Source organism: Bufo bufo, chromosome 9, assembly GCF_905171765.1.
Source record: "Bufo bufo chromosome 9, aBufBuf1.1, whole genome shotgun sequence".
In the NCBI taxonomy this organism is placed as follows: Eukaryota; Metazoa; Chordata; class Amphibia; order Anura; family Bufonidae; genus Bufo; species Bufo bufo.
Window position 1 is genome coordinate 21,011,146 of NC_053397.1, and position 21,659 is coordinate 21,032,804.

General features: G+C 45.8%; 1 protein-coding gene across 1 annotated transcript in view; it reads right to left on the reverse strand.

Annotated features, from left to right (window-relative positions):
- Positions 1-13,732: 13,732 nt before the first annotated feature.
- The window catches only part of GXYLT2 (glucoside xylosyltransferase 2), a 48,548-nt gene continuing 40,621 nt past the window's right edge, over positions 13,733-21,659 (reverse strand). Inside the window, exons 5-7 of the mRNA XM_040407114.1 lie at positions 19,681-19,804; positions 18,654-18,826; positions 13,733-14,822 (exon numbers count right to left, since the gene is read on the reverse strand). Of these exons, the coding sequence (XP_040263048.1) occupies positions 14,640-14,822; positions 18,654-18,826; positions 19,681-19,804 (480 nt within the window). The 3' untranslated portion in view covers positions 13,733-14,639. The remainder of the gene's footprint in view (positions 14,823-18,653; positions 18,827-19,680; positions 19,805-21,659) is intronic.

Below are 21,659 nucleotides of genomic sequence, written 5' to 3' on the forward strand. Positions count from 1 at the left end.
GACACTGCGCGTGCGCCCTCAGGGGTAAGGAGATCTGACGGTCTTTTCTCCTTACCCTCACACTGTGCACGCGCGGCTTGTGAAATCTCCTTTTGCTCCCAGCACTATCAGCCCTCCGGGGGGTGGGTGCAGCATATTGGGGGGCATAACCCTAACCCTTGTAAGGGTAAGGAGAAAAGACCGTCAGATCTCCTTACCCCTGAGGGCGCACGCGCAGTGTCCGTGAGTCCGCTCTCCCTGTCATTTTACCTTACCCGTGCCGTGGTAGTGCGCTTGCGCTGAGGCGCACACCCCCGGAAGTCACGAGGGGTAAGGTATTTTCACTAAGTAAGGATTTTTGTTAGAACACCGGGACCAACACAGATGTCTTCAGCTGCCAAGTGCACATGTAACAGGTCAGCCAGTGTCATAGGGACAGATCTGCTGACAGATGCCCTGTAAAGAGGGGTCATCTTTATGTAAATGAGGAGGGGACCCAGAGTGCTCTATCACTTTTGTGTTTTCAAATTGTTTTTTTTTGTTTTGTTTTTTTGTGATTTTGAAAATGCAGACTTGTCCCATATACCGTACGCGGGCAAAGTTGGCATATCAGGGGGCCATGGCTGGGATCCAGAACGGTTAGTGCAGCCCCTTGGGCTCCTTACCAGGCTGATTTACATATATATAAAATCATTTTTTACACTCAATAAAACCACTCAGAGATACGGGGCAGGTATATTGCGGACATGCTAGCGGCGATCTAGCCGTCCATGTCCGCATCTCTATAGGGTAAAAAGAGGTGACAGAATCCCTTTAAGGTGAACCTTTTGTGCCCCCAACAGAGAATAATGACCCCTTATGTCCCCCAAATATATTCTGGGGCTCCTTTTGTGCCTCAACACAGCCTAATGCCCCCCCCCCCTTCCCCTTACGGTGCGCCTTTAGTGGGTGAACCCATGTTTTCACCACAAACTCCGGTCTGTCCAGCGGCTCGGAGGGGCAGGCGCTATCATGTCATTTCATGCCAGCACCACCTGTCGCAGGGTGAATAGTGGAGCAGGAAGCTTGAAATCTACTCCAGTCAGGGGCCACAGGAGATTTCATGGTTGTGTATGGGCGACACATAGTTAATACTGGCAGCTTTGTAGTGCAGTTGCCTGGGTGATGGGCTGGTCCCACCCCCGGTAAGTGAGTGGCAACTCAGGTGTATTTCAGCTCCTGAGAAGAAGGCCTAAAGAGGAGCCTAGTCCAAGGAACCTCCGGGAAAAGCTTCTGCTGTAGAGAGTTGTAAGATACAGGACAGTGAGGAGGAGGAGGAGGAGGAGGAGGAAGCGAGTTCCTGGGACACAGGGATTAGACTTTGAAAAAGTATTCATACCCCTTGAACTTTTCCACATTTTTTCACGTTACACCCACTAACTTAAATGTATTTTATTGGGATTTTTTGTGATAGACCAACACAAAGTAGAAGGAGAGACGGTTTTCAAAATGTTTAATAAATAGAAAAAATGTGGAAAGTGTGGCGTGCAGTTATATTCAGCCGCCCCCCTGCGTCAATACTTTGTAGGACCACGTTTCGCTATACTTACAGCTTCAAGTCTTTCGGGGTATGTCTCTACCAGCTTTGCACATCTAGAGGCTGAAATTTTTGTCCATTCTTCTTTGAAAAATAGCTCGCGCTCAGTCAGATTGGATGGAGAACTTCTGTGAACAGCAAATTTCAAGTCTACCATTCCATTGTAGCTTTGACTATATATTTAAGTTCATTGTCCTGCGGGAAGGTGTGAACCTCCGCCCCAGTCTCCAGTCTTTTGCAGTCTCTGCCAGGTTTTCCTCCAGGATTGCCCTGTATTTAGCTCCATCCATCTTTCCATCAACTCTGACCAGCTTTCCTGTCCATGCTGAAGAGAAGCCTCCACACAGCGTGATGCTGCCACCGCCATGTTTCACGGTGGGGATGGTGTGGTCCGGGTGATGTGCAGTGTTAGTTTTCCGCCACACAGAGGGGGTCATTTATGATGCTGTAAATATTTTATTCTACCTTCTCATGGGACAGCACTGAAGATCTGACACTTTGATACAATGTACAGTAGTCAGTGTACGGCTTGTATAACTGTGTAAATTGGACGTGCCCTCAACTCAGCACACAGCCATTAATGTCTAAACCGCTGGCAGCAAAAGTGAGTACACCCCGAAGTGAAAATGGCCAAATTGTGCCCAATTAGCCATTTTCCCTCCCCGGTGTCATGTAACTTGTTAGTGTTACAAGGTCTCAGGTGTGAACGGGGAGCAGGTGTGTTACATTCGGTGTTATCGCTCTCACTCTCTCTCATACTGGTGACTGGAAGGTCAACATGGCTCCTCATGGCAAAAACCTCTCTGAGGATCTGAAAAAAAAGAATTGTTGCTCTACATAAAGATGGCCGAGGCTATAAGAAGATCGCCAGCACCCTGAAACTGAGCTGCAGCGCGGTGGTCAAGACAGGTTCCAGGTCTGGCCATGGTCGACCAAAGAAGCTGAGTGCAGGTGCTCAGCGTCATATCCAGAGGTTGTATGAGCGCTGCCAGCATTGCTGCAGAGCGTATAGGGGGGGTCCGCCCGTCAGTGCTCAGACCATACGCCGCACACTGTATCACATTGGTCTGCATGGCTGTCGTCCCAGAAGGAAGCCTCTTCTAAAGATGATGCACAAGAAAGCCCGCAAACAGTTTGCTGAAGACAAGAAGACCAAGGACATGGATTACTGGAACCACGTCCTGTGGTCTGATGAGACCAAGGTAAACTTATTTGGCTCAGATGGTGTCAAGCGTGTGTGGCGACAACCAGGTGAGGAGTACAAAGACAAGTGTGTCTTGCCTACAGCCAACCATGGTGGTGGAGTGTCATGGTTTGGGCCTGCACGAGTGCTGCCGGCTACAGGTCATTGAGGGAACCATGAAGCCAACATTTACTGTGACATACTGAGGCAGAGCATGGTCCCCTCCCTTCAGAAACTGGGCCACAGTATTCCAACATGATAACAACCCCAAAAACACCTCTAAGACGACCATTGCCTTGCTAAAGAAACTGAGGGTAAAGGTGCCGGACTAGCCAGGCATGTCTCCAGAATAAAACCGTATTGAGCATCCTGTGGGGTATCCTCAAAAGAAGGTGGAGGAGCAGAAGTTCTCTAACATCCACCAGCTCTATGATGTCATCATGGAGGAGTGGAAGAGGATTCCAGTGGCAACCTGTGAAGCTCTAGTGACCTTCATGTCCAAGAGAGTTAAGGCAGTGCTGTAAAAGAATGTTGGTCACACAAAATATTCACAATTTGGCCATTTTCACTTCGGGGTGTAGTCACTTTTGCTGCCAGCGGTTTAGACATTAATGGCTGTGTGCTGAGTTGAGGGCACGTCCAATTTACACAGTTATACAAGCCGTACACTGACTACTGTACATTGTATCAAAGTGTCAGATCTTCAGTGTTGTCCCATGAGAAGATATAATAAAATTTTTACAAAAACATGAGGGGTGGACTCACTTTTGTGAGATACTGTATATGGGTGGAGAAGGGGATGGGCCGGCAGGTCTAAATGTAAGACAGCTAGGAATCTTAATAAATGTGCCCCATAGTGTTTTTGCATTTAGGACAAAAAGTTAAACTTTGGTCTTATCTGATCAGAGCACCTTCTTCCATATGTTTGCTGTGTCCCCTACATGGCTTGTGGCTTGCTTTCAAAAATGGTTTTCTTCTTGCCACTCTTTCATAAAAGCCAGATTTGTGGAGTACACAACTAATAGTTGTCCAGATGACAGATTGTCCAATCCAGGGCAGGGACGAGGGGTAGGCACCCACCTAGGGCACCCCCTCAAGACCCAGAAGTGGGGCGCAATGATGACCGCATCTGAGGCTGTTCAGTCTCGTAGGTCTCAGGCCGCAATGATGTCACTGTGACCTCCTGCGCTGGGTCTTGTGTGATCACGTCATTGCGCGAGACCCGGCGCAGGAGCAGGGACGTCATGTGGACCAGCTACGTCAGGTCGCAGCAACACAGGCCACAGATCAGAAGAGGTCTGTGGCCTGCAGTACAAACGGGAGTGGGGGAACGTGAGTGAGGTAAGTGTTTGTTTTTTTACCTTAAAAGGACCTTTCACTAGATTAAAAAATCTAAACTATGTATACAGACATGTAGAGCGGAGTCCAGGGATCTCCCTGCACTTACTGTTATCCCCGGGCGCCGCTCCGTTCTCCGGTTATAGCCTCCGGTATCTTCATAGTTAGGCTCCACCCAGGGGAACCTGACGGCGTCTCCTTTTCCCATGCTGTAGCGCTGGCCAATTGCAGCGCTCAGCTCATAGCCTGAGAGAAAAAAAAGCCTCTCAGGCTATGAGCTGAGCGCTGTGATTGGCCATGTTGAAAATATTGTATGTTGAAAATATTGTATCCTGAGGCCATTGTATCTTCAGGGATCACTGCACTCGCTACTTTGTATTGGTCTCTGTCACATAAAATCCCAATAAGTTTGTGGTTGTAATGTAAAAAAGAAATGTGAAAAAGTTTAAAGGGTATGAATAATTTTTCAAGGCACTGTATTTCTCACTTTTAATTGCAATATTAGATAAAGTAAGACCAAAAGGAAATCTGAAACATTGGGATTTTTTTTTAACATGTGCATCGTCTATGTTCAGTGCTCCTTTAAAGGGTTATACAGGATTAGAAAAATACGGCAACAGCGTCACACCCGTCTGCGAGTTGCGTCTGGTACAGCAGCCGGTCAGCTTTATTGAACTGAAGGAGGCTCAGCTGCAGTACCACACACGGCCTGCGGACAGGGGTGTTGCTGTTGCAAGAAGAAAGCAGACATCTTTTTCTTATCCTGTAGAATGCATTTCATCAGTAGCAAATTTTAAAGCGGGCAATAAGAAAGCACGCGACAACATGTAAAACTGTTTATCATGTTTATTCTCGACTGTGTCTCGACAGGATGCCGTGTCCACTGGGAGTAGTAGTGTGACAACAGCCGCCATGTCGCAGACCGACATTTTCCGTGGACGCGCCGGATGACCACACACTAGCCGGCAATGTGTTGCATGCGGCTGCCCGGTAGGTCTGTAAATGATGAGGGTACAACACCTTCTCCATGACGGTCTCCTTGGGAGACATAAACAATTGATGAAGAGTTACCCCCGGAAGTCACAGAGAGGGATTTACAGTTCTAGTCAAATATAATGAACATAAATAGAAATGCAAAGCAAACAAACAAAAAACTGTAAAGAAAACATGCTAATGTGCACGACGCAGAAAGCCAAAGTATCAAGGAGCTGGGGTGTCGCAGTGCCCCCAAACTAATATCAGTGGAGACCTTCTGAGTAGTGACTGAACTCAACCAGATACCTCCATAAGGCACATTACAGGTGAAACTCGAAAAATTTGAATATCGTGCAAAAGTCCATTTATTTCAGTAATGCAAATTAAAAGGAATTGCATTAATGCAGCTTAAAATTAGAATTTTGTGAAAAGGTTCCATATTCTCGGCTCAAAGTGTCGCCCTCTAGTCCGCTGATTAATCCATACCCCATGAGCAAAGGGGAACCGAGATTGTGACTTTGGGGTTTCATAAGCTGTAAAAGCCATAATCATCCAAATTATATCAAATAAAGGCTTGAGATATCTCGCTTTGCCTGTAATGAGTCTCATCTGTTAGTTTCACCTTTTAAGTTGCATTAGGCCTCATGCACACGACCGTTGTTTTATTCCGTGTCCGTTGTTCCGTTTTTCGTGATTTTCTGCGGACCCATTGACTTTCAATGGGTACGTTGAAAACTCGGCTGATGCACCGTTTGTCATCCGCGTCCGTGATCCGTGGTTCCAGTCCGTCCAAAAAATATAACCTGTCCTTTTTTTTTTTTTCACGGAAAACGGTTCGCAGACCCATTCAAGTGAATGGGACCGTGAAAAAACGCGGAGGCACACAAGATTGTCATCCGCGTCCGCGCCCGTTGCATGGCAAACTTGACTTAGACTTTTTTTTACTTTCCTTCATGTCTGGTGGTCCTCCAAAAATAAAGGAAGACACACGGAAACAAAAACGGATCACGGAACAACGGAACCCCATTTTGCGGAACGGAACACAACAACGGTCGTGTGCAGGAGGCCTTAATGAAATAAATGAACTTTGCACGATATTCAAATTTTTCGAGTTTTACCTGTATAACGCAGACGAGGGTATTGTAGGGTAACACGTTGCTGTATCACGAGCAGGGTCCTGGGATCTTAAGAAATTTATCAAGAACTTCAATGCATGCCTAAGGTTCTGCAGAGAGAGAGAGATCGGGAGAAGGAGTACTACAACCTCCATTATTGCTGCTGTCAATATGCTGCTACTGGGGAAGGACTGCAAGCCAACACATGGCACTGTAGAGGGCACCATCCTGCGTAGTGTCAGACCTAGCCTGGCTTCTATAGTCTATGAACATGATCAGTGATGAGCGAATTTTTCAAAAATTTGATTCGGCTGCTTCGACAAGAAATTTGGGATTTGTGACAAAGCAATTTGTCACAAATCGCATTCCCATGTATGTGGCAGGTGCAATGACGGAGAAGGTTGATCGTGCCGACCCAGTCATTGAACCCCTCAGATGCCGCATTCAATGCTGATCGCGGCATCTGAGAGTAACATTGAGACCTTTCAGGTGTTAAAAAAAAAAAAGGATGGCCGCGATGGCCCCTCTGCGATTGAGGGGAGAATGTTATTATTATTATTTTTTTTTCACCATTTCAGGAAAAATGGATTCGTTACCACGAAGCTTCATGAAGTTCGGACTCGCGGCGAATCGAATTTTTGCTAAAATTCTCATCTAATTCTACTTCATTCATTTTGATTCGCTCAACACTAATCATGATCCACCGATCTCGACAGTATACAGCTATAGCGCTAGAGGCCGATCCTGCACATAAAGAGCAAATTAAGCAGGCGACATAAATATATGCAGACACGATGGTGCTATATATTACACCGCTGTCTGTGTAGAAGGCAAAGGGTCATTAGGCGACTCCGCGGCACTGTCATTATATTGCACTGAAAAGAATCCTGTCTACTACCAGAGCTGCACTGCTGTGCTTAGACTAACCACTAGAGGCACTATTCCATAAGCCTATGTGGAAACTAACAATAGTTGTGGTTGGAAACAGTCAGCAAGTTTGTAACCAGGGGTGCACCTAGCCTTTCTGCTGCCTGAAGTTAAAACTTCTTAACCTAACCCATTTTCCACAATGAGAGCGCTCATGGCCCCTCCGCTGCCCCCCTCTTGCCCCTACCCGGTGCTGCCTCACCTGGCCTCATTGGTGGTGCACACATGCATGTAACTGTTGTAATACAGGCGAAAGCTACATGAGATTACTGTGCATGGTCTAGCAGAAGGTTACAGCCATGCCGTGGGAAATTTCAGCTGCAGTTTTTACCACGGAGGAAACGGTCACGGATTTGCTGCCGACTTCACCCTATGCATTACAAAGGGTGAAATCTGGGGTGGAAATCCACGGCACAAATTAAAATCTGCACCGCGGTCCAATTTACGCTGCAGATGTTTCCAATTTTCAGGTGCAGTACATTGCTGCAGGGGACGGATCCGCGGCGTGTCCAATCCCGATGGATGTAACTAGGGATGAGCGAATCCCCAGACGCAACCCAAAAAGGTATTTTCCAGAATGCACATTATCCATACAAAATCCGTGCAGACACTAAACAAGCAAGGGATACTGGGAAACGACAGCTCTGGAGCTTGCAGAATTGTGGACTATAATCCAGGCTGCACCTCAGGAACAGTACGGACATGTAATTCAGTCTGTTTATATCATTGTAATGATGGCTTCCAGATAGGAACTCAAACTGGACATGACAAAAAGGTAAAAAAAAAAGAATGGAATTGTGTATTGGATAAGTTTTATAGGAAATAGGTTCCTGTATTACCAGCAAAGTAACCGCCCACCCCAAGACTCATACTGCCATATGGTGCCAAGATCACATTGCACACATAATACCATCATATAGTGCCCAGATACTATGCAGTCTCCAAATAATTCATCCTAAAGGCCCAACAGTATACTGCCATATAGTGACAAGATATTACTGCCATATCCAGCACACAAGGCCAACATCTAGTGCCCAAATACTGTACTATGCAGTATTCAAATAATTCTAAAGACCCCACATTTTACTGCCATATAGTAAGTTAATATTACCATATCCAGTACATCTAATACCACCATATAGTGTCCAAACACAATGCAGTAACCAAATAATTCTCTCTGAAGACCTCACGTTATATTGCCATATCTTGCCAAGATAATACTGCCATATCCAGCACACATAATACCACCATAGAGTGCCCAAATACTATGCAGACTGAAAATAATTCTCTCTGAAGACCTCACATTATACTGCCATGATAATACTTCCATATCCAGCACACACATAATTCCACCATATAATGCCTTTACAGTATGCAGCACACAAATACTTCTCCATGAACAGACCACTGTACACTGCCAAACAGTGACAAGATAATGCTGCCATATGCTGCAAACATAATGCCACTGTAGAATGCCTAAATACTATAGTCTCCAAATATTTCTCCCTAAACACCTTACAGTATACTGCCATATAGTGACAAGATATTACCACAATTTCCAAATACCACTACCATACACCACTGAATAATATTGAGTTTATTGGGTGTGACCATTGGGTCGTTAGTCACCGCCTTAGGCTACATGCACACGACCAAGGTGTGTTTTGCGGTCCGCAACGGCACGGACAGCCTTCAATATACAGTCAGGTCCATAAATATTGGGACATCGACACACTTGTAACATTTTTGGCTCTATACACCACCACAATGGATTTGAAATGAAACAAACAAGATGTGCTTTACCTGCAGACTGTCGGCTTTAATTTGAGGGTATTTACATCCAAATCAGGTGAACGGTGCAGGAATTACAACAGTTTGCAGATGTGCCTCCCACTTGTTAAGGGGCCAAAAGTAATGGGACAATTGGCTTCTCAGCTGTCCCATGGCCAGGTGTGTGTTATTCCCTCATTATCCCAATTACAATGAGCAGATAAAGGTCCAGAGGTCATTTCCAGTCTGCTATTTGCATTTGGAATCTGTTGCTGTCAACTCTCAAGATGAGATCCAAAGAGCTGTCACTATCAGTGAAGCAAGCCATCATTAGGCTGAAAGAACACAACAAACCCATCAGAGAGATAGCAAACACATTAGGCGTGGCCAAAACAACTGTTTGGAACATTCTTAAAATAAAGGAACGCAGCGGTGAGCTCAGCAACACCAAAAGACCCGAAAGACCACGGAAAACAACTGTGGTGGATGAGCGAAGAATTATTCCTCTGGTGAAGAAAACACCCTTCACAACAGTTGGCCAGATCAAGAACACTCTCCAGGAGGTAGGTGTATGTGTGTCAAAGTCAACAATCAAGAGAAGACTTCACCAGAGTGAATACAGAGGGTTCACCACAAGATGTAAACCATTGGTGAGCCTCAAGAACAGGAAGGCCGGATTAGAGTTTGCCAAACGACATCTAAAAAAGCCTTCACAGTTCTGGAACAACATCCTATGGACAGAGGAGACCAAGATCAACTTGTACCATAGTGATGGGAAGAGAAGAGTATGGAGAAGGAAAGGAACTGCTCATGATCCTAAGCATACCACCTCATCAGTGAAGCATGGTGGTGGTAGTGTCATGGCGTGGGCATGTATGGCTGCCAATGGAACTGCTTCTCTTGTATTTATTGATGATGTGACTGCTGACAAAAGCAGCAGGATGAATTCTGAAGTGTTTCGGGCAATATTATCTGCTCATATTCAGCCAAATGCTTCAGAACTGATTGGACGGCGCTTCACAGTGCAGATGGACAATGACCCAAAGCATACTGCAAAAGCAACCAAAGAGTTTTTTAAGGGAAAGAAGTGGAATGTTCTGCAATGGCCAAGTCAATCCCCGGACCTGAATCCGATTGAGCTGCATTTCACTTGCTGAAGACAAAACTGAAGGGAAAATGCCCCAAGAACAAGCAGGAACTGAAGACAGTTGGAGTAGAGGCCTGGCAGAGCATCACCAGGGATGAAACCCAGCGTCTGGTGATGTCTATGCGTTCCGGACTTCAGGCTGTAATTGACTGCAAAGGATTTGCAACCAAGTATTAAAAAGTGAAAGTTTGATTTATGATTATTATTCTGTCCCATTACTTTTGGTCCCTTAACAAGTGGGAGGCACATATGCAAACTGTTGTAATTCCTGCACCGTTCGCCTGATTTGGATGTAAATCCCCTCAAATTAAAGCTGACAGTCTGCAGGTAAAGCACATCTTGTTCGTTTCATTTCAAATCCATTGTGGTGGTGTATAGAGCCAAACATGTTAGAATTGTGATAATGTCCCAATATTTATAGACCTGACTGTAACTGCCTATTCTTGTCCGCAAAGCGCATTATATGTTATATTTTTTTTGCGGGGCCACGGAACAGAGCAACGGATGCGGACAGCACACGGAGCGCTGACCTCATATTTTGCGGCCCCATTGAAGTGAATGGGTCCGCACCCGAGCCGCAAAAAATGCGGCTCGGATGCGGACCACAACAATGGTTATGTGCATGAGGCCTCAGGGTTTATGAACTTTTCACATCTATCGGTACTTTATGATACGGGCCCCGCGGAGACAATCCTTGTACCGCCCAGGTACAGCTCCAGTAGGCACCTCAGTGCCAGCTCCCCATGGATCGATACCCGGCGCCGTACTGCACTCGCACTCAATCACAACCTGTTTGACAACAAACATTTTAATCTAGCCTCCTTCCAGCGTGACGCAGTTCATCAGCATTACACGAAAGTCGGTTAAGTGCGGACATATTGGATTTCCTGCTGCAGTGGCGGTACTATCAATTACTGCACGCTGTGAAAAAGTGGAGACGATGGGCAGTAATGAAACTGTAGACGAAGAACCTGCCAGTCCTGCAGCTCTGGTGGCAAAGACTGAATTACAATGTACCGTTCATGCTCATACATAAATATTACGTGGCAGCAACCAGGAGGGAGCGTGCCCCTACTGCTCGAATGCCTCAATATAATGTCTATGGTGGGTTGGCAGGTCCCCACCTATCCGCTCCCCTGGTCTGTTTTACTCAATACTTGTTTTCCCTTTAAAAAAGTCTTTTCTCAGAACTCAGTTTTGTGCCGTCCCTCTGTTATTCCTCCTGGAAATGTATCAACAATTTGACAACTGGTTCTTACATACTTACCAACATTGCTTTCGGGCATTTAAGGCACACCCAAGCCCACCTAGGAATGAAGAGGACATAAGCCTATTTACAGCTTGGGACAAGCCAAATTTGTCAGAATTGGCTCTGAATATTTGGTATAATCCTGGCAGATTTAGGACTACCGACAGCTATCAGACAGCACTGACTGGATTCTGACAGACTGTGCAGTCACACCCTACTGACCAGGAGAATGGTACAGTCCATTTGTCATGTTAGTTATATATTTCCAAGAGGAATAATAGAGGAGCGGCACAAGTTCTAAGAACAGATGCTCCAGAATTGTTATGACATGGGAAACACAAGTATTTATTAAATCAGACATGTCGGGAGAGGCGATGGGTCTTCTTTAAATGGGTTAAGGCACTTATAAACACTCATTTGGCTCATAGCTATTCCTTCTAACCCCCCCTCCTCACCGACCCCCATCATACATATGCATGCTCTGCTCAGCCAAGCATGCATGTGTTCTCAGTGGTGAGGGAGGAAAAAGCAGAACAAAAGAATTGGGCATGTTGAAACCCAACGTGCCCAAACCTTCTTTTCCAGAATCGGGACAGGCAGGCTTCGGTTGACATTCGTCTCATATGTACTGCCGCCTTAAAGGACCTGTTACATGTGCACTTGGCAGCTGAACACATCTGTGGTGGTCCCAGGTTCATGTGTGCCCGCATTGCTGAGAAAAATGATGTTTTAATATATGCAAATGAGCCTCTAGGAGCAACGGGGGCGTTACCATTACACCTAGAGGCTCTATTCTCTCTGCAGCTGACACGCCCTCTGCACGTTGATTGACAGGACTAGGCAGTGAAAACGTCATCACACCTCATCCTGTGAAGAGGGCGTGGCAGTTGTATAGAGAGCAGGGCCTCTAGGTGTAATGGTAACGCCCCCGTTGCTCCTAGAGGCTCATTTGCATATAGGTAGGTTACACTTTACATCCAATGTTGAATACCATTTCCTCTAACATAATGGGTGCTGCGGGCACCTGGCAGCTGCATATTGTACACATAACATGGGCACAAATATGGGAAATGTATGTTCGATACAGCGGATACCGTTCGCCCGAAAACGTCTATGGGATCCCATAAAGTTCATTATACAAAATATCTCATTTTTATTTAAAGCTTAAAAAAAACCTGATTTAAAGCTCTTAACACACAATAGAATGACGGCACATCAGCATCCAATCAGAAACTTGCTTGATGTTTACTCATCTTAAAACAGGCATCTGATTGGCTGCTAAGAATTTGCACATTGTAGTTATTACTATAAGTCTATGTGCGCCTTCACCGCCATTTTTGTATTGCTCTAATGCATCTAAAATGAAGAAATGAAACAATTCTTGATGAAAACTCTCCCCTCGTTTTGTGGCTACAGACCTATGCGTCTCTATGGTAACAGACTACAGTCTGATCCTGCAGTCACACTCTCATATATCCATCCCCTTCTCGCTATCCTAACGAAGGTGTGCCAGAGAACAGAAGAGAGGGAGTATGACTGCAGAATCAAAGCCCAGAGTATTGTTTGTAGTCTGTTACCATGGAGACACACAGGCCTACATAATAGCAGTAGACTAGTACAGAGGGTTGGTTGTAGTCTGTTACCATGGAGACACACAGGCCTACATAATAGCTGTAGACTAGTACAGAGGATTGGTTGTAGTCTGTTACCATGGAGACACACAGCCCTACATAATAGCAGTAGACTAGTACAGAGGGTTGGTTGTAGTCTGTTACCATGGAGACACACAGGCCTACATAATAGCTGTAGACTAGTACAGAGGATTGGTTGTAGTCTGTTACCATGGAGACACACAGCCCTACATAATAGCCGTAGACTAGTGCAGAGGATTGTTTGTAGTCTGTCACCATGGAGAGACACAGGCCTACATAATAGCTGTAGACTAGTACAGAGGATTGGTTGTAGTCTGTTACCATGGAGACACACAGCCCTACATAATAGCCGTAGACTAGTGCAGAGGATTGTTTGTAGTCTGTCACCATGGAGAGACACAGGCCTACATAATAGCTGTAGACTAGTACAGAGGATTGGTTGTAGTCTGTTACCATGGAGACACACAGCCCTACATAATAGCCGTAGACTAGTGCAGAGGATTGTTTGTAGTCTGTCACCATGGAGACACACAGGCCTACATAATAGCTGTAGACTAGTACAGAGGATTGGTTGTAGTCTGTTACCATGGAGACAGATAGGCCTACATAGTAGCAGTACAGAGGATTTTTTGTTACCATGGAGACACACAGGCCTACATAATAGCAGTGGACTAGTCCAGAGGATTGGTTGTAGTCTGTTACCATGGAGACAGATAGGCCTACATAATAGCAGTGGACAGAAAACAATGGGAGATTCGTATCAGATTATTATATACCCGATATGTTATTTCAGATGCTGGATTATCTGAATTTTCAGATGCCAGAATATAGGAACTCTAATCTAAAATCCCATTATATTCCAGTTTTTTTTTATGTATTTCCAGTCATCACCACAATTATTGACATGTATCTGAGATTCCTATAGTGGTCATGTACAAAAACAAACACAGTGGAAATAATGTCAGATGGTATCCGGTGGCCATCTTGATTTGTTGCTAGGGGCAACAAACCTTTATTTGGCTCGTCTCTAGGATGACCTTTGGGTCTGGCACAAACACTTCCCTTCTTGGGAATACCACAATCATTCTTCACACAGGAGAAGAAGTAAAAAACGAGTATAAAAAAAGTATATAAAAAAAAGGCCCCGTGGATAAAAACTACTGCAGGCAAAACTGGACTTGTTGCTCATAGCAACCAATCAAGCCATTTCTTTCACTTTTGAAAAATATAAGCTGACCACTGATTGGCTACTAATGACAACGCCCACACACAAGTTGATTTCTGATTGGTTGCTATGGACAACACTCCCAATTTTTGCCTGTGGCAGTTTTTGTACATTAAGCCCAGGATATTTTTTGCATAATTTATACTTCTTACTGACAGAACTTTTTGTGATCCAAGTTCTTTTATAGTCCATACATTTGTGATGGTGAATTTGGGGCATCTAAGCCCGACCCAAGATGTCCACTTCTGGGCGGGGTTTATATAACCCCCACCCATTTGGGGCCAGGACGAGACAAATTTACCCAATTTGGGCCTATGATAGTCGTTCCCCTCGGAGGGAGGATGCACTGAATACCTCGAGGTGTCTCCTTGAAGAGTCTCTGGTCCAATCCGGGGCCATTTTATCTTTGCATAGCTTTACACTTCTCCAATAAAAACTTTATCCATATATTTTTTTTAAAATGGATTTTAAATAATTTCCTTAAAGCAATGAACGCCGTTGCCTCAGCCTCGTACTCGCGATCCGGCGTAGAAGATCACCCGCCTCTCGTACACCTTCTTCATAGTATTCTCCACCTGCTTGAGGAACACCTGGGGGATGCGACCGCATAACGTATGGACACTCTCCAGGAACTTTGTCTGAAGGGGGTAATACATCGACTGGAAAAGATTTCCATCAAAGGGATACTGCCGGGGAAGGGGAGAAAATTATATATATTTTTTTAATTCATAAAAAACATTTTTTAGTTAACATTTCACAACGTACATACTACATTTTAGATTTCACATCTCTCCCTAAACTGGAGATCACCTAGCACTTCATATATCTTCGAAAGGTAGTTACTGAACCTATTAGCTCGTCCTAAAATCGGCTGCTGTCTCTTTAAGAATTTGGAGGGACTTTACTAAGACTATCGTTTCATATTCCAAAATTTTCTTTTTGATGTCCTATCCTCAGTATAGGCCATCAATATCAGATTGATGGGCGTCTAACACCCCGCAACCCCGACGAATGGGTGCAACAGTGTAGGACCAGTGCTGGAAGCTATCGGCGGAATCACACAGCGCCATTCACTGTGTAGTGGACAGAGCTTGGTACTGCAGTGCCGCTTCCATTCACTTTAATTGAACCAATGGACGGAGCTGCGGATTTCCAGCGCCAACGCTGCACTTGCAATGTCCCACTTATGTGCTATATGTGGGCACTTTAAATTGCTGCTAAATGTCTTATTCAATGTATTTAATGTATTGTATTTTGCTATCAGTCTGGCATTGTCATTACATTTATTCGCCCCTAGGTGGTGCTGGCGCCACATACTATATATAGCTTGGGGTGTGCTAGAACAGGAAGAGATTAGAGATTAGAGGATAGAGATTAGAGGATAGAGATTAGAGGATCGAGATTAGAGATTAGAGGATCGAGATTAGAGATTAGAGGATAGAGGAGAAGGAAGTTGATGGAGGAGGAGAACAGGCAAGTTCCACAATGTAGCTGCTTTTCTTTCCTCTGGGCCCTGATCAAGCCTGGAGATGACAGACCAAGGAGTCACAGCAGCCCAGCACAAGACAATAAGTCTAAGAACGGATATAAAGCAAGTCTAGTGAAGAGCTGAGTCTAGCCAAGAGACTTCACCAGCACCAGTGACCAGGAGGACTTAAAGGGTTTCTGTCACCCCGCAAAACTAATTTTTTTTTTTTTGGATAGTTAGATTCCTCATAGTGCGATATAGCAGAATATAATGCTCTTACTTACTTTCATGCGGCCGATTCTTTATAAAACGAACTTTTATAATATGTAAATGAGGGCTCTACCAGCAAGTAAATGAGGGCTCTACTTGCTGGTAGCTGCTGCAGAAATCCGCCCCCTCGCCGTGTTGATTGACAGGGCCAGCCGTGATCTCCTCCTCCGGCCGGCCCTGTCAGTAATTCAAAAATCGCGCGCCTCGCGTCATTCGGCGCAGGCGCTCTGAGATGAGGAGGCTCGTATCCTCAGCACTCCCTCAGTGCGCCTGCGCCGATGACATCACCAAAAGAGAAGACGTCATCGGCGCAGGCGCACTGAGGGAGTGCTGAGGATACGAGCCTCCTCATCTCAGAGCGCCTGTGCCGAATGACGCGAGGCGCGCGATTTTTGAATTACTGACAGGGCCGCCCGGAGGAGGAGATCCCGGCTGGCCCTGTCAATCAACACGGCGAGGGGGCGGATTTCTGCAGCAGCTACCAGCAAGTAGACGCCCTACTTGCTGGTAGAGCCCTCATTTACATATTATAAAAGTTCGTTTTATAAAGAATCGGCCGCATGAAAGTAAGTAAGACTATTATATTCTGCTATATCGCACTATGAGGAATCTAACTATCCAAAAAAAAAAAATATGAGTTTTGCGGGGTGACAGAAACCCTTTAAAGGTACCTGGACACAACTGGATAATTAGTGCGCAGAATTGTCCTTTTTCACTAAATCCCCTCTGGGAACATAGTGAACCTGAATATTTCAGGAGAGCATCCTGCATCAAATAATGTAACAGAGAGTTTGCCTGTCACGAGGGAGAACGCCCTTATTGAATTGCTCAAGATAAATAGGAAATCCTTATATTCAGTACCTGAGTGCTAGAAAGTGGACTTAGCGCAAAACTACTTAAGCAAGAATTGTCATTCTGCCTGTTAAAGGGTTTCTATCACTTCATATCACATATTTAGGTGTCAGACACTAGCGATCCGCTAGTGTCTGCTCTAACAAACCATCCTAATATGATAGGTTTTGGGGCAGCCGTTTTGCTAAAATAACAACTTATATCTATATGCTAATGAGCCTCTAGGTGCTATGGGGGCGTCATTAGCACCTAGAGGCTCCGTCTACCTTCCTAAACTGTCGCCGCCCAGCGCGTCCCTCCAGCCCGCCCATCTACTGCTGAATGCGATCCTCTCCGTGCGCGTCTCTGTTCTGCGCATGCGCAGTGAATGTCTGACCGCTTCCCTGCTCAGACATCTCCACTGCGCCTGTTCCTCGGAGCACTATGATGTCATCGGCGCAGGCGCAGTGGAGATGTCTGAGCAGGAAAGCGGTCAGACATTCACTGCGCATGCGCAGAACCGAGACGCGCACGGAGAGGATCGCATTCAGCAGGAGATGGGCGGGCTGGAGGGACGCGCTGGGCGGCGACAGTTAAGGAAGGTAGACGGAGCCTCTAGGTGCTAATGACGCCCCCATAGCACCTAGAGGCTCATTAGCATATAGATATAAGTTGTTATTTTAGCAAAACGGCTGCCCCAAAACCTATCATATTAGGATGGTTTGTTAGAGCAGACACTAGCGGATCGCTAGTGTCTGACACCTAAATATGTGATATGAAGTGATAGAAACCCTTTAAAGCCAAAGTATTAAGAGAACTCCTCAACTGACAATTGCCAGATCTGTAGTAAGGAATTTCAGCTAAAGTAACATCTGGATTATTACCTTCGCAATATTGATGAACTGTAACAACTGTCCCGAGACCATTGATTCAGTAAATGTTCAACTGCCTCCTCATCCTTTCTAGTACTACTCTTAACATTTGCACCTTACGATGCTGGCGTCACGAACACAGGGGCCCAGCCACCAAAGCACCTTAAACACCTATACCATCAAGGGCACCTCAACTTCCATCTGGCTGGTGTTCCCTGCAATAGAGAGTGGCTCCGGAGGATTTAGTGCTGTCCTTCCCATCACTGCACGCCGGCCCAGGGAGGCTCTGCTAACTGCGAGTACATGAACTACTACCCCCATCGGCCCACCGTAGCCTCACATGTTGCTCCTGAGGACCCGGTTGCTGCACACTGAAACAGCAGGGTGCATGGTGGCGGACCCCCGCCAATCAAATATTAATTGTCTATCCAAAAATCCTGGAATATCCCTTTAAACTATAGCGCACTGAAGAGCAACGAGCGATCTTTTGATTGTCCGTGCACCAGTAAAGCACAAACAGCCTAATCATTTATGTGGTAGTATATATGGGTCGGTGTGAGGCCACATCCCCTCCTGTTAAGCCCCACCCACTTGTTGGTATCACGTGATGCTTGGGGGGGGGGGGCGTGTCATCTCTGCTGCTAGTCATTGGCTGCAGTGCCGCACGTGACCCCTGTCCATACTGGATGTTGATATGCAGCACCGGACCCTAGGAGCCGGGACAAAGCGTCAGGGAGCAGGTAAGTATGCTTCGCCCAAAAGGTCCTGCAAGGTGGGTGAGGGTTTAAAAGTGGATACGGAGCAGGACAACCCCTTTAAATGATGAGAAAGATGGCAGCTGAGTAGTCGGGACACGTGACAGACAGCAGCATCAAGAGAAGTCGCTGTCTGTTTCCAAGGGCAACCAGCAGGATTTTAAAAAGACATGTATTCATGAAAAGGGCGTGTCCTGTGATGTAGCTTCTGCTACTTCAGGGCTTCCAAGAGATCTTACTAGTGGCGTAACCTCCATACAACCCCCTCCCCCTCGATAACAAGCGACACGCAGAAAGATGCGGAACATGCGATACACGTACATCACGTATCACTTCATAGAAAGCTTTGAACGCCGGCTGCTTGTCATCATGGTAGACGCCCCTGTTGCCATGGAGAATAGAGACGCCATCTTCCTCTGCAGATTTGCAGTTACTCCCGTACATGCAGTGATCAGGACGATAATTCCACTGACACGGAAATACAAACAGATTCTCTAGAGAGAAAAAAATGGAAATAAAGGTTGTGCCGCTTGCTAGATTAGGCGTGCAAATATGCCAATATTTTATGCTAAAAAAATGACACCCCTCTAACTTTACTTATCCTTGATTGACTTAAAGGGGTTCTCCGGGTCTATCCTCAGGATAGGTCATCTACATCAGATCTGCGGGGGTCTGACGCTGTTTCGGGCTGCCGGTAACTAACGTGGTACAGAACTGGTGGCAGAGAGCGCCATACACCGTGTAGTGGCCGTGCAGGGTACTGCAGCTCAGCTACCATACAAATGAATGGGAGCTGAGTTTCAGTACACCGGCGCTGGAAACTACAGTGGACTAAGCCTTCTGCCCGTTAGTTACCGGCAGCCCGAAACAGCTGATTGGAGGGGGTGCTGGGTGTCAGACCCCCACAGATCTGACATAGATCACCTATCCTGAGGATAGATCATCAACATCTGCAGCCCAGAAAACCCCTTTAAGCATACTCATTGGTGACACTTTCATAATTTGGCAAAGAAGGCATTAAAAGTGTCTACAGATCATGACGATCTGAGCAAGCAGAACTGCAGTGTAAAGCATGGGGGAGAGAGAAAGCAGCAGTCTTTGATGAAATAGGAGGTGGATTTCAGACTACCACAGGCTCCCAGTATACAATGCAACCAAGTTGGAGTCAATGACTATAGATGGTCTGGTGGTGAAAAGCTGTTACTCAGCTGAGTTTTACACAGTTTTCAATGATGTCCGATAAACCAGAATATTTGATAACCTATCAGGCCCATTGATGCCGGATTAAAGGGATTTTAATGTATAAAAGTCAAATAACCTTGTCTGCTCAGGATCCCGGGATTCTTACCTGGGTTGAAATAGAAGATGATATTTAACAAGTCCTGGTCGCCCCACGTGATGTAGTTTTTGTATTTCTGGTACAATGGATGAAGCATCTCCTCCCACGTCAGCCCGGCGGGAATCATGTTATTCTATAGGAGAAGAAGAATCGAAGCTTTACTGTATGAGCACAGTACCGGCTTTAGGGGTGTGCGACCCACACATATTACGACAAATCTTAAAAGGCTTACCAAATCAGACATCAGACAATACAGTTCATGACAATCTATTTCTAACAAAGCTAGAACCAGCCCCGTACCTCACATGGATCCAGAGATCTCCCCATTCATTGCACTGCTAGATTTATTATAAGCATGGAGCTCAAGGGGCGTGTCCTTTCTCCTATAACTCTCCCTATCACAGCTTAGGTGGGCGTGTCTTTCCTGCTGCAGCTCTCTCCCTATCACAGCTCTGGAGGAGTGTTCTTTCTGCTGCAGCTCTTTTCCTATGACAGGTTAGGGGGTGTGTCCTTTCTTCTGCAGCTTTCTCCCTCTGACTGCCACACTTTCTATCAGTAGAGATGGCTGGTGCCAGTGGAAGGAGGGACGCGTGCATTACTATGCAGATTAAACACCAGGGGGCGCCATCATGATGAAGTAAAGAGAATGTCTCACAACTGGAGTGTTTTTGTAACAAAAAATAAAAATATTTTTTTTTATGCTGAATTATATTAAAACAAAAGCAGCTGGGGACCCACGGAGCCAGGATCGAGCGTTGTCCATCACAGGTCCTGCAGGGGTAGGAGAGGTTTAAAAAAAAAAAAAAAAGAAAAGTTAATCCTGGACAACCCCTTTAAGCACAGCATTGTCACTCCACACCAGGGGTCAGCAACCTTTGGTACTCCAGCTTTTGTGACACTACTACTCCCAGCGTGCTCCATTCATTTCTATGGGAATTCAGAAAACAGCCAAGCAAGGGTGCATGCTGGGAGTTGTAACCTCACAACAGCTGGAGTGCCGGAGGTTACGCTATATTACTACGTTAGTGTCCAACGCACTTTGTCTTTCAATTCTTAAACATGTCTGCTTGCTGTCAATGAATGGAAACACTCTCTCCATCCTAACGACGTCCAACTAACGAAAGGCGCATGGCTCGCTTCATAAGAAAGCCGGAGGTTGCACTATATTACTACGTTAGTGTCCAGCGCACTTTGTCTTTCAATTCTTAAACATGTCTGCTTGCTGTCAATGAATGGAAACACTCTCTCCATCCTAACAACTAACGAAAGGCGCATGGCTCGCTTTATAAGAGAGCCCCAAAACAAGCTTTGCACCTGCATCATTCCGACACCATCGGGTTTGGTTTCCAGCCTTTGCATGGACACAAAGATGCTTCTATTCACTGACAGCTAACTGAGATCTTGAAAACGGCTAAGCATTAAAACACAAAGTGCATAGAGATTGCTTCAGTTACTCAATAATATAGGATATGATGTATTAAGGAAAGTTCACACAATTTTCTGACCTGCGTTTTCTGCGGCAGAAATTTGAGACTGACCCTCGGATTTCCGCCGCGGATTTGCAGGAGGATTATCCCTATTGTCATGGGGTTAATTTTTAGTCCCCTGGCATCAGTGACAGGCAGCACCAAAATTACTAATGCACGCCGTGAACAGGGCTGTACGCGCGATTTCCACTGTGTGAACATAGCCTTACATTTACGGACGCCATAAATATTTGCAGGTAGGAGCACATTTAATTAGATGACGGTTTCCCCTCCGGTTCCAGAGCCGGGGTGGCACTATGTGATTTGCTGGCGCCGGTTATCTCTCCGCAGGCCCCCTACATCCAGTAAACGATTTCCCAGTGCACTGCGGTAAATAACCGGGGCCCGCCGCACAGCTGGCGCTGTAGATCTCACCATTGTTCTCCGCTGACATCCATGTTTCAGATCACCAAGGACATGAACACCGCCGCTCACCTTGACGGAGGATGCCGCTGATCCGTC